Genomic DNA, 14,180 nt, shown 5'->3' on the forward strand with positions numbered 1-14,180 from the left:
AATGACAAACATTTACTTCTGATTACAACAAAATCAAATTCTCAGGAAGAGCTCCATCATTTCTTGCCAGCCATATTGAGAGGTTTCAGCAAAGGAACTGAACGCTTTTAAGATTAAATGTATTACTGAGTCTTTAACTTTTTTAAAATACCTGAGCAAATGAGTTGCTTGTGTGCAGAAAATAAAGACTAACATTATTAGCTATAAAAAGTACTTTTTGGATAGTTTATCTTGTTCTTCATCTTTCCCTGTAATGGCCTTCCTGTAATCCTGTATTTCCTGCTAGAAATCAGAGCCAGGAGAAAACCATTACTCACACACACAATTCAGTCCATCACCCTCGTATCCATCTTTACATTTACACTTGTAGGACCCATGTACGTTGTAACATCGAGCAAAGCGGCTGCACTGATACTGACCAAGGGAGCATTCATCTATATCTGCAACAGGAAATGGAAAAGAAGTTTATTTGCGAGAGCAGTATGATGACATCAAAGATATACAGAATTTAAAAAAAAAAATTTTTTTTGGAAGGTCCACGTAAAACCAGCAGATGAACGAAAGAAACAAAGTACACGTGCATCCAGAACTACCAAAAACGGTCGCAAGGGTTTCTGTTCAGTGCATGGCCAGCAGCCTCCTGCCACTGACTTCCCAGTCACCATCCCAGTACCCCAGGAAGAAACAAAACAAGTGATGCCTAAGGTTCGTTACCATGACATTGGTATTTGCCTCCAATGTACATGAGGTCGAAGCCTTTATGACACTTGCAGACGTAGCTCCCAAAAGTGTTGACACACTGCCTAAATCGAGGGCAGGAGGCTCTTCCGGTAACGCATTCATCAACATCTAGAAGCAGAAATCAATTGCGTCTTAGAAAGAACAGCAGCATGTTCAGGTGGATAGGATTTTAAAACACACGTTGACAAATGGCTGCCTGGCACAGAGTGGCGCATTCTAAATGCTATCCAGCTGGCTGCCCCGATGGGCTACGTAAATTCCCCATCTCCAAATTTCAATGCTTCCTCCTAACCGGAGCTATCGTGTTCCTGCACCACCTCTCTGCCCAGACCACACCTGTATCCACTGGTTGCTCTGACTGGAAACATGAGGCATCCTTAACAATAGCCTTAACATCCTTAACAATTCCCATAACCCCAAATCATCAGGCCCAGTTAATCAGGCCTCATCTTCTCTTCACCCACTGCCACTACCCGACCTGCCATCTTCCAGGTTAGACTGTGACAAGGGCCTCTGAACTGGTCTCTTCCCCACCAATCTCACCACCTCCAGAGGATTTCCAATCAACTGTCAAAATGATTTATTGCAACCTAAGATTGGAATATTAAAACTCCTCAACCGTTCTACTTGCTTTTTAAATTAAATCCTCATTCCTCAGGATGTCCATGAACGCCCGGCACTAACTATGTCATCCTTACTTAACCTACCAGTTATATGTCAAGGGCCCCGCCCCTCCTACTCAGTGTGCACGAGGCCACATGGGCCTGCTTTTCTTCCTACCCTCACACAGACCAGCCCCTGGTCTCTCTTACTGAGGTTCCCACGCTGTTTCCACCTGCTTGGTGATTCTTCACATGGCCAGTGGTCCAGGTTTACTGCAGGGCTTTCCATGACCATTACTTTCTAAAAAACACCCTTTGTGTTTCCCTCTTAGTACCTCCTATTAACATTGAGTATTGTTTTGTAATTTTATTGGATACTTCTTTTCCCTCTTCCCTATTAGAGCAACAGCTTTGTGAGAATCAAAATCTTGTCAGCCTCGTCACTACTATATATCCTAGCAGTTGTCACAGTGCCTGAAATACAGAAAGTACTAAATAAGTCTCTCTTGAATCACTGACGGCCTCTATTCATTGAGTACGTACTACATGCTAGGTACTCTGCTCAGCTCTTTGCAGACATAATGCATACAATGGTTGTATGTGGCATTACTCCCATTTTTAAAAAAGATTTTATTTATTTATTTATTTATTTATTTATTTATTTATTTATTTATGTGCCAGGGAGAGAGACAGCACAAGCAGGGGGAGCAGCAGAGGGAGAGGGAGAAGCAGGCTCTCCGCTGAGCAGGGAATCTGATGCAGGGCTCCATCCCAGGATCCTGGGATCATGATCTGAGCCAAAGGCGGACATTTAACTGACTAAGCCACCGAGGTACCCCACATTACTTCCACTAAAGATGAAGAGACCCAAGCTCAAAGAAAGGAAGTCTCTTGCTTAAGGTTACCTATCAAGGACTTGGCAGCACTAGCTTTGAAATCAAAGCCCAGATTTAATCACAATTCTATACTGTCTCCCTAAATTAGAGGAAAACAAACCAACTCTTTTATGCAGTACGTACCATCTAGCCCTACCTATTCAGCTTCATCACTCACTGCTTCCTAACATTCTAGAACTACCGAGCTCTTCTGCTTTCCCTGAATTCTGTGCTCTTTTAAACTTCAGAGCCTTTGCACACGAGGTTTCCTCTGACTGGAGCTTCCTCCTGTCCCTCATTTTTAGGGAAATAAGGTTCTCATTATCCATTCACAGAGAGGTCCTCTCCTGAGACACGTGCTGTCTCCTAAGGACAGCCAACTGTCTGATGTAGGTAACTGCATCTCTTCCTTACTCCCATCACCTTTCACTTTCTCTTCTTATCCTGCAGGGGCTGCTGACAGAGATGCTTGAGTTTACAACTCACCCACACAGGTCCTCCCATCAGGAGCCAGCTGTAGGCCGGGAGAGGGGCACTGGCACCGTATCTGTCCTTTGACAACATCACAGCCATATTGACAGTTTGCCATGGAGCACGTCAGGGCACCTGGAAAGAGCGTGACTGGCTGACACAGAGAGGCAGTGGACAAATTCTATAACCAAAATAACGGTTTGTTTTTTTTTTAAACAATGAAGACAAAAAGGCCTCAGTTATCCAACAGTCGATATTCTTCATCTGGGAAAGACCTTTAATGCATTTAAAAGATGAGAAGACAAATATAAAACTTTATCTCTTATAGATTATCTAGAAATTTTCCTAGGAGTTAAGGAAAGTGAAGGATTGAGGTAATTTTCCAGATTATTCATGTTAAATTCTGGTCTTCACCTAAACATCCAATTAACTTTCTCAATCTCCCACTATATTTTTCTAGGGTCAATAGTTGACTCCCTACCAGATCATACAACATTAGAGGATTCTAACATCACTAATAAATGGTCTTAAACATGCACTCACCGAATTCTAAAGGTTCCATGTTAAATATGCAATGCTAAGTAAGATTAACTGAACTTACAATAAAATACAACCCAGTTAGACAGAGATAACTGAAAATTAACTAATTGATAACTCACTTAACAGATAACTCAGTGAAAAAAAAAAATCAAGTCCTCGATTGTTAGAGATCATAGAAACACAAACTCAATTCAGTGTTCAGCCTATAGAAAATTTCAGGGCATTGGCCATCTAATAAACACATCCAAACGATAATAGGAAAACACAATACATTTCTTCCTCACAAAGACACATGAAATCTAATGTTATTGGAATCATTTTTCATTTGATGTAAATTTCTTTTTTTTAGAAAAGTACTATCTTAGCCCATTAGAAAGAACTGTAAAAGTGAAGTGAGAAGGCGCTTATGAATGAATGGTTTACGCTCAGTCAGCAGACTGGATGGACTCCCCACTGGCTACCAGGGCAGTGTCCATGCTCGTGAACAGCACCAGTCCTCACACAGGCACTAACCTTCTTCTTCTAGCTGGTACAGGACTTTGCCCAGATAGAAGACAGACAAAAATGTGTTAGGAAAAACACTAGAAAATACATTTAGTTTTACGATGCTTAAATACCACTTCCAAATCCATTGAATACTGGCGCCCGTGGTAAAATAATGCTAGACATGTCCAATGGGCAGCTAGTATTTTGATTTTCCATTCCTGAGGCACACATAAATACGGGCTCACGTCCTGGTTCGGAGGGCTGGAAGGCTATTTTCACACACCGTATCAGAGTACAACGTGAGCACTTATCAAACAGTTAAGATTCTTGACATACTTGAGCAGGACCCATCAGGCATGAGCATGTATCCGTTGAGACAGTAGCACTTGTAGCTGCCGTAAGTGTTCATGCACCTGTGCTTGCACGGCCGTGGCTTCAGGCCACACTCATTTAGATCTGCAAAGAGCAGGGGTTGATGCAACAGAATGAGAAAGCTTCGACACTGATGCAAAACCATTTAAAATACTTCGCTATATTGAAGAATGAACGAGAAAAGCAGAAGGAGCTGCGGCCACCAGTCAGTAACAGAAGAGACAGAGCCCGTTTATACCATTTTAACTCCATGCTGGTTACACGAGGGGTGACCAAGAGCCTTCTTCTATCAAAAATGACCAAATGCCTCCTAACAATGAGAGGGCTGTGTGAATTTCTGGAGCTCAGATTACATAGTACCTGTGGTCTCTGTCTGCAAAGAAAAGTTGGAAAGTCTCCTCAAAGACACGATCTCCCTTACCATCCCTACCCTCCTCCTCACGGGTGGAGGTCCTCAGTTATTTACCTGACTGACTCCAATATCCTCCAAATGTTGGAGTTGACTACTGGCTTCACTCCTGACTATGTGACCTTCCTCTTTCAATTTCCTTCTGTCTCTGTTTTAGGACAATTCTCTGTGAGCCATTCTTAGTTTATAGGAAATATTTTAAAACATTCGACTGCTCTGACCTTTCCAAAGGAGAGCTTTATTTTCAGAGGTAAGAGCTACATGAATTACAGTGATCACTATTGTGGTTTCTCTTGTTCAATCTTACAAAGTCTATACTGATCTCAGATTAAAGGAGAAATTTCAGTTTCCTGCTTTCCTGATGTATTCAAGTCACAAAATTAAAAAACCACCCTAAAACCTACCCTCCAACATACTTTCATTCATTTGGCAGTTAAGAAAGGCACATGGAAATACTAAGGGATGATACATGACAGACTATTATTATGTATTTTAAGGTTTGTTGGCTTAAATATCAACATAAATTAATCAACTCCACATAAAAATTTTCTAACCCAAGTTGAATACTGCTTCAAGTGAACATAAAACTCATAATGGAAAACACTAAAATAGTAAGGCCCCAAATGCAGATTTCATTAAAAAGAAATAAGACCACATGTTTATTTCATCTGGAACTGCCAGCGTAAGCACCTGATTATTAATCTATGTCACCAAATCAGATATATAGATATATCTAGGGGCAAAGATGTTTTCATCTAATCAAATTTAAATCTGACCTGCCCACTTATTGGAAATCTATGTATTTCACTTAATTAAACCACCAGATTTTACTGTTTTAAAACCACCTAATAATTACTATGTTTATAAATGTTTTCATATTTTACTGACTTTCCAACTTGGTCTTTTTTCTAACCTTAATAGAACCGTGAGCAGGTTCCCAGCTGGGTGAAGCCTAGGAAGGTTAACTAAGTGAAACAGAAACCTTCGCCTCATTTGCTTTCTTCAGTTTCTACTTTATTGTCTAGAGCCCAGTCATGGGCATTCAAAACAGAATCACATTTTAAAATACATTTTTAAAAAATTTTCTCCAAGAAAATACTTTGCAGATTATGTTATCAACACAAATTTGACTTCTCCCTCTGTTAAATGAAGTAAAAATTTTAAATCAAGGAAGGAAGAGAAATTTACCCTATGTCTTGTATTCTTCTACCTTGTATTTCAATATTTACTAAAAATTAGAGTCAGGGAATCTTTTGTCATGCTGTAATAAAAGTTTATTATTATTCCTAATACATGCATAGACCCCTGCAGATTCACGCCTGGCTTTGGTAAGTCCCTGACTGATATTAAATGGTATTTAAATCTGAGTACCTTATTAGAGAAAGGCTTTGTTTTAAATATTTTTTGCATAAAACAGAACATACAACAAAGCCGTGGAGTGAGACTGAATTCTGTATCTCAAGGGAAGGATACTAATGGACAGAAAATGTGTCATTTAAGAACCGTTAGGCTTCTTTATAAACAGCCACAGAAACTGGTCAGAGGTTTGTAGCTCTAAGCGGCTCATATGGAAGGGATACTTATGCTGATTGAAATTTCTTTATTCATCCTGTCCATGAACTAGAGCTGAAGCCAAGCTGAGGCAGCTCTAGTCTTGACCAATAAAGAACCCCTCAAGGTTGTCGGGAGAAGTTTTCATGATCCAGACTGGGGCTCCCGGTGGTCTTCAGTCCAGATTTACCCTTCCCTTCCCATGAGAAAAAGCACTTTGGGGTTAAGAATCATGAAACTGAAAGGAAGTGAAACACAATGTCGTAATTCAAAAACAAACAAGCAAAAACAAGCCCTCATCTGGGAATCACTCTATGAAATAATATGGAAGAGGAAATAACAGGAAGCCTTCGATGGGTAAATGTAGAGACATTTGTTGCCTATTTTACTGTTACTAATTTGACACATAAATATCCAAAGACATTGAAAGCCATGTGAGAAAGCCGTCTGTACTCTTAACAGCTGGTGACGGGGTGGCTGACACTCCCGGACAGCTGTCTCCAGTGACAGCCATAACTGCCCATCTGCTACAGGCATGTGTGTCCTAAAAACTCCACACTGACACTTACAAAAACCACTGCAAAAATTATGAAATAGGATTCCACAATAATCCACGTTATCAATATTTACCAAATATCAGACTTCTGCTAGAGCAGGGAGCTTCAAAAGATTAAAAGCATCTGGTGTCCTGGTGATGAACTTCTTTTTCTCAATTTTCTTCAGGGCTTCTAGTCTATTATTATCATAACTTCATTTTCTTATTGACCTAATGCCTTATAAAATTGACTTAATATGTACTGCTTCCAAAATCTCGTAGACTAACTGACCTAGTAATGCTTGTGTTATTATCAAATCAGAAATTCAAAAACACTTCCAATTTATAGTACATTCTCCTAGAATAACACGCAGAACAATATAAAGAACAAGCTCCTTGACCACACTTTCTCAAACCAATCTTAAAAGCTGACAAAAAGAACCCAGGAAAGAAAACTTTAGGCATTTACTTAAATTCACTTTAATCTTGCTCTTTAACATAAATTATAAGGAAAATCTAGAATAAAAAATAATGAATTCTGTCATGTGTCCATCTTATCACATCAAAAGATATCACTTTTCAATTAAACCACTTACATTTCAAATGCTTTAATTACCAAGTATACATTCTTAAAGAACATTTATTACAGTGAGGAGTATATTTAAGCAGGCTGATGGATTCAGGAGCTTGGAGAGGTGGGAAGGGTGGGGTGAGGGGAGTAAAAAGAGAGCTAGTTCAGAACAAAAATGCAAGCTGCACAGCATTATAATTACATTTTAGGAAATAAAGAATCAGAAATTTTATTAGCATGCAGACACTGAAAAGTAGCTTGAAAAATCTAGAATAGACTCCTTCAATAAGCTAATCCAATGGATTTTTAAGGAAAATAATTTTTCATTCATTTAATGTATTTGGACTTTTTTCTCTTTTGATCCTTAAACTGGGCAATGTCTCAAAGTTAACCTTTTACACTTTATATGACTAAAGTGGAGGTCATAGGCAAACAGACATCAGTATGTCAACTACCATAACCTTTATTCTTGAAACTATCACTGTTGAAATTCATCTTATTGCCCTAATTCTTTATGCAGAAGATACGCAAGTTGCATTAAGTTTCCTATCAGTGGAGAGACAATAATTAATAATTTCAATGGTTTCAATTCAGTCATTCTAAAATACCAAACCTATGGATGAAGGATACCATCTTTTTAGAACAAAAACTGTAAAATCATCTGCCATCTAACTTTTGTACAAGACTTTCCATCGCAATGAAAACACAGATATTTTTGGTGTTCCTGTTCCCACACCAGCCCTGCAGGTGAAGAGGGCAGGAAGTATTCTTCCCCTGTAACTAACTGGTTGGCTAAGACTCAGACCGTTAAATGACTTGCTCATAATCACAGAGCGACTTAAAGGCTATACTTAACCAGAACTTAGGCTTTCTAATGTTACAAAATGCACACCAAAAGCAGGAAGTTAATGTATGGTTTGATTTCCAGGTAACCTAAAACTCTCCAAATGTGGCAGTGGGGAAGAGGACTTCATCACTTCTGAAATCCACGTAGCCTGAGCCATCAAATCCCCCATCTCCTTTGCTCTGGAATTCCTGACTTCACCTATGAAAATCAAAGTTATTTTGCCATCTGGCTTTTAGAAAACGTTCTGAACCCAGAAAAGGAAAAGAGAAGCAATATTTGAGGCAGTGAAAAGGACAGTGGAGGCTCAGCAGGGGGTACTCCTGCCACTGGCTTTACATGCTCAGGATGCTGAAGGCTGGGTACTCCTGGGGCAGGTCTTGAGAACATTTGCAAGAAGTGACAAAACTGCAGGAAGCTGCGCGGGTGGGAGTGCAGCCCACCTGAGAGAAGGCACGCTCACCCCTTGAAGGCAAACTTGTGGCTTGATGATCCAGGGGTTGGAAAAGAGGCTGTTCACTGCCTTGGTCAAGAGGAGTTGGGTAGAGGTGTTCATCTTCACACCAGGAAGAAGGTAATAAGAGTCAACTTTGAACTGATGTCATTTTAACCCTAAAAATCTTTATAAGTATATATTAAACAATTACATCAAGTTGGTGGAGTTCGCAAAGATGTGGTACATGCTTTTTAAAACAGGTTTCTAGTTTGTCCAGTTTCTCTTTTTTAAATTTGAATTTTTTTTCCTTAAAATTTATCCCTCCCATCTTGCTTCCCCAAAATCACACATACGTTTTGCACACATGCACATACATCATTCTCACACCACTCTTTATAGAAACCACCAAAGAAGAGATGGTCATTTTTTAAAGCATTATTTTAGTCATCAACAAAGAGAGAAAACTCAGAAAGCAGATTACACAAGTATTAATTACAATCAACCTGCTCTGTTTAGTGACACTAAGGTCTTAAAAGTCCAACTTAAGACTTTTTTCCTCTATTATGTTGTCCAATAATTTAAAATACCCCCAAATTATGTGCAAATTTAGGATTTGCAGAAAGAGCTTTTTAAAATAAATAGCATGGTACTTCATCAATGTTTTCATTCAAATGTAAGAACTTATGTTATGTTTAGGTCCCATTTAGTAGGAATATACAATAAACTTCCTACAAAGGTTAACTATTGCCATTATTACCTTATCAAAATGATATAAGATGGGTAAGACTCACAAGTGGACTCAAAAAGGCAATCACCTCCTGTTTTAAGACTTTCATAGTATTAACAGCCAGTTAAACTTTCAAATTAAATGAACACTGGTTTCTGGGTTGAAACTATCCATCTTTCAAAAAGTAAGGCTGTCAGAAATTACCTTAATATTAGGAGTAATAGGGGCCCTGGGTGGCTCAGTGGGTTAAGCTGCTGCCTTCAGCTCAGGTCATGATCTCAGGGTCCTGAAATCGAGTCCCACATCAGGCTCTCTGCTCAGCAGGGAGCCTGCTTCCCTCTCTCTCTCTCTTTGCCTGCCTCTCTGCCTACTTGTGATCTCTTTCTGTCAAATAAATAAATAAATCTTTAAAAAAAATATTAGGAGTAATAAAGGCAATTAACTTTCAGATTTACATAAGCCACTAAAGTTTACTGTATAGTTCTGGGCTACAAGTTACTGGTTCTTTTCTTGGGGTGAGGAATTCAACATATGAAACATAAATTTTGTCAAAACATTAGGATCTGATATTTATAAATTGTTTCTTCAGAAATCATTATAAAGCACATCGTGCATTCAAAAACCTAAGTCGTATTTCATTTCTGAAAATATGCAATGATAGGACATTTTATGTGATAAAAATCATTCCCTAATGGGAAAGTTATAAAAATGTTATTATCTATAACAGTATCCCTTTTTGGCTGAAGGGAAAGAGAATTTGTGTGGGTACAGAGACTCAAAGAGGAAAGACCTGAAGGAAAAAAATTCCCAGAGAAATGAGGTGGGGAAAAAGAAAGCAAATCTTGCCAGAGTCCAAGTTAGAGTTTCATTATTGTGAGAGGCGCCATGTGCCATATAGGACAGGCTAATGATCAGCCCAAGCCTATGATTTTATATGTGATCTAGCTACGGCAAATCTAAAAATGACTCCGAGGGAAAAGAAAGCCCACAACAGCAGACTCACCCTCTTGCGACAAGGCTATTAAATTTAGCCAGTTCGCATGTGGGCTTGCCCTGCTCTCTGGGAGGCTCCCCAGACAGTTCTGAGAGGGCACTGGTTAAATGCTGGCCATTTACACAAGCTATTTACTCCACCAGGAGATTATTTCTCACAGTACACCACTTGCAACAATTTTTTTAGCAAATATTTGCCTTACTCAGAAACCTACTTTTTTTTTTTTTTTGCTTTTTTCATTTATCATTTTGTTCAATTATCCAGCATACAGAAACCTACTTTTACTCAGAAGCTAATTGCCAGTTCTGTGAAAGAACTATATAGTTCTGTATAGAACTGTATAGGTATAGTTTAATTATACCTCTTCTTAACGTTTCTCTCCTCAAGAAAAAAGAAACCTGTTTGAGTTCTCATATTTCTGAGATGTATTTACCAGATTCTTAAGATGTATGGTCCAGATAAAAAACAGTCTCCATTGATTTGCATGTATCTGATAGAGACTACTTGCTCTAGTCACGTTTCTTGGTGTCTCTCAACAGTTGTCGCCTTCACCAGGCCTTTGCAGCCGCCCCTCACCCTGACCAGTGTTCTCAGGCCACAGATTCAGAGGCTGCCTAAGGTGTTGTGCCGGACAGCTCTGGGGAGCCCTTTACAAGTGTTCAGGACCAAGAACCATTACATGAAACTATCATTCACTGAGCAAATAGTTGACGTGCCCTTACCATGTGCAAGTCATTTTAGTAATAGTTTTCAGGGACCCAGAAATCAGAGACCATAAAGGGTCTAAAAGAGCATAAACCACATGCCATGGGGAACTCAACCACATTGCTTTTTTGTTATGGAAGACAGAGAAAAAGATGATCAAAACACATAGTTCTACTGTAAGCTGTAGTCTTATATTCAAGATTGGGCTTGAAATTACATTTTCAGTGTCAGCACTAGTTTTCGCAGGTGTAAAATCCCACGTTGCTACTAATGAAATCCTCTTTCCCCTAAGGAATATAGTTTTAGGAGGCAAGACATAAACTCAGTACATTTCCATTTTTCTTCAGAGAAACAGGTATGTATTACAGTAAAAAGTACATGATAAACTGGTTTTCTGAAAACAGGAGATACCCAGAGATAGATCCTTGTTACAATAATAGTTTCAGTGTCCTTGAAGCATATTAAAGTTGATGTAGCTCCTGCAAATAAATTTAAATGGATTTCTCTGCAATCTCAACAGTGGCTTCTTATAATAACCTTCTTTGTAAAACTCCTGGCATCGGGACAACAAAGTTTTATGGTACTGACATATTAATGAAACCTCTGATGGTTTATTTTCTCCACTTTAAAAAGGGAAGCATGCTGGAAGTCTCAGATGCACACCGATAACTCAATAATCAGAACCGGACATGTCACTACTTGTAAACTTAGACAGGGGAAGGAAAGTCAAAAGGATTTTTAAAAGAAGTAAACTGAGATAACAAAAACCCTATTTACTTCTAAAAGACTTTCCTGGTATGTTTGGTAACTTCCAAGTTAAAATATATTATAAAAATAGCATTGAAGAAAAATCAGTTAATCAAATAACAGATAATACAGAATACACTTGACAATGACAGTTTCTCCTACCATTGGACATGTCACATTTCATTAGCATAGATGTCATCTTATAGTTCAGGAACAATTCCTTATACTTTTTCAAACACCAGTGCTCTGGTTCTTGAAATTATGCCCATAAATCCTGAGTTTACACGAGACATATCAAGGAGTATCAGATATTGAAGAACAGGAGTGCTTCAACAATATCACCTCCATATCTGATGAGGTCAAGTAATTATCTATGAGACAGGTCGCATGTAACTGTTTCATTCAACACTGGAAAGGACAGAAAGGGTCACTTCAATTTAAGAAATAAATGAAAAATGGACTCTTTTATCCTTGTATCTTTCTGGTGAAATATAACCCCAGCTTTTATTTATGGGGTTTTTTTTACTCCTAATAATAGAACATTTGGGGTAGAAATTAACTAAAAAGACAAGCTTTGTCAGATTTGTTAGCCCAAGTCAGAAGTTCACATTTGCAATAATATTTTCTAATCTGAAACAAAACTAACAGAGAAAATATGAATTATATGGACAACAGTTCTAAGTAGACATACTAGCTCTTTTACCAACTAATTCTATGAACTTCGACCAGACACTTAATATCCCTGATATCTTTTCCAATGAGAAATAAAAATTCTTTATCACTTAATTATCATGAATAACATTCTACCTCCTGACACTGTAATAATGAAAATAAACAATATATATAAAATACCTGGGGCACTGTGCTAAGTGAATATCTGCTTTTATAAGCAACTTTAAACAAAAATAAGTCTGTTAAAATCTTTATTTCTCAGAGGAACTTTGTAAACTGGTAACAGCTGAAGGGAATTTAATCTCAAAGATCAAAGGGCCCAGAGTTTGAAGGGACCTCAAAATTTAGAGTCAGACTTCCAACCTGACTTGAGCACTGAAGGGGTTCCATCTCACTGGGGTGGGTCCAAGGAGGCCCACAATTTTCCAGGGCTTCTCCACTAATCTCCTGGGAGAACGAGGACTAGCAGATTATTAGGTTTCTACATGACTGATGCTGTGATTCTCTTATTTAAAATACATTTTAATTAGAATCTGTGAATAGGAATAAGAGGATGAAATCTGATGAAATGTATTTTAAGGTTTACCGTTATATTTTTATCTTTCAGAAAATGGCAGATCACATGTTTTAGAAACAAAAGCCATGGAAAAATGGTTTGGCCTGAGAACCTAAAACTTTTACATGAGGCAGAAACAGAGGGGGCTTATGATTGTTAATCTGTGTCAAACTGGTTTCCTACCTTGATTGCAGGTCTTTCCAGCATATCCGGGATGACATTTGCACTTGTCGGGTCCAATACATTCACCATGTTTGCACTGTGGCTGGCAGACAGCTGTGAAAAGAGGACATCGTGCATTATTTCTAGGTCAGCAGGACATCAACCAGACAGCATCTATGTCATGTAGTAGTTTGATAATCAAAGAGAAGACTAGGAACTTACATCAGAATAGCAGAAATATGAAAATCACTGTCTTGGAGTGGTAAGGACTCTTTAGACTTAGTAGTCTCACATACATCTGAGGTGTGTGTGTGTGTGTGTGTGTGTGTGTGTGTGTTCATGTGTGTGAATCACTTGGAAAATTGGCTAAGCCTAAGTGCAATGTTAAAATAGTGAAAAAAATAGTGAAAAAAATGTTTAAATTGGTAAACTATGAATAAACACAACTGATGTTTGTCAATAGTTACAACTTTATAATAACCTGTATCACAAATTTCAAATGTGTTCCCCCAAATATGCTTCAAAAGTAGTTCTCAGTCCAAAGATATGGGCATATGTGAACTTCAGATAAACTTCCCACTAAATAATACTTATTTTACTAGAAATGCTACTTCTAGTATGAAATGGTTCTAAATGAAATAAAACCCAAAACTCAGTATTTTTGGAACTCCCACTTAAGAATACTTCTGGCATTCTGATCATTCTTAACCCTGGCGTAGTACAATGGCCGTAACCCTTGCCATGACCTATCATAGCAAACAGGAAGTTCTATTTTACTTTTATGATCTTCTACCAACCGAGTTTGTCTTTCCTCAGGATGGCAAAATGCTATAAAACATCACTCCAAGCTTTCAGTCTTCCATTCCTGCCAAGACACTGGTCAGAATTTTTTGTTTACTCTATACCAGGGGCTCTCCACTGAGCCATCTTTGTCCCCTCTGGAACATTTGATAAAAACAAAGTCATTTTTGGTTGTCACCCAGGGGAGAGGGTACTGCTGGCATCTGGCAGGCAGAATACAGGGATGCTCTAAACGTCGTACAAACAAATTACCCAGCCAAAGTGTGATGGCGCCAGACTGAGAGAGCTTGCTGTACACTGAATTGGTGCACGGTGCTATGCCAGATGTGAAAATAGGAGAAAATTCATTGTATAGCACTGTCACTAGTCTCAAAGAGCTTATG

General features: G+C 38.5%; 1 protein-coding gene across 5 annotated transcripts in view; it reads right to left on the reverse strand.

Moving 5' to 3' along the window:
• The window catches only part of NPNT (nephronectin), a 78,980-nt gene that overhangs the window by 32,765 nt on the left and 32,035 nt on the right, over positions 1–14,180 (reverse strand). For 2 of the 5 annotated variants that reach the window (XM_059171638.1, XM_059171631.1), the window contains 6 exons: positions 13,018–13,110; positions 8,461–8,553; positions 4,052–4,171; positions 2,705–2,824; positions 715–849; positions 318–440 (listed from right to left, as the gene is read on the reverse strand). In XM_059171638.1, the coding sequence (XP_059027621.1) occupies positions 318–440; positions 715–849; positions 2,705–2,824; positions 4,052–4,171; positions 8,461–8,553; positions 13,018–13,110 (684 nt within the window). Of the gene's footprint in view, positions 1–317; positions 441–714; positions 850–2,704; positions 2,825–4,051; positions 4,172–8,460; positions 8,554–11,768; positions 11,919–13,017; positions 13,111–14,180 lie in introns of those variants that run through there. The other 3 variants (XM_059171654.1, XM_059171646.1, XM_059171664.1) reach the window with 2 other exon arrangements.

The sequence above is a fragment of the Mustela lutreola genome, chromosome 1 (assembly GCF_030435805.1).
Source record: "Mustela lutreola isolate mMusLut2 chromosome 1, mMusLut2.pri, whole genome shotgun sequence".
In the NCBI taxonomy this organism is placed as follows: Eukaryota; Metazoa; Chordata; class Mammalia; order Carnivora; family Mustelidae; genus Mustela; species Mustela lutreola.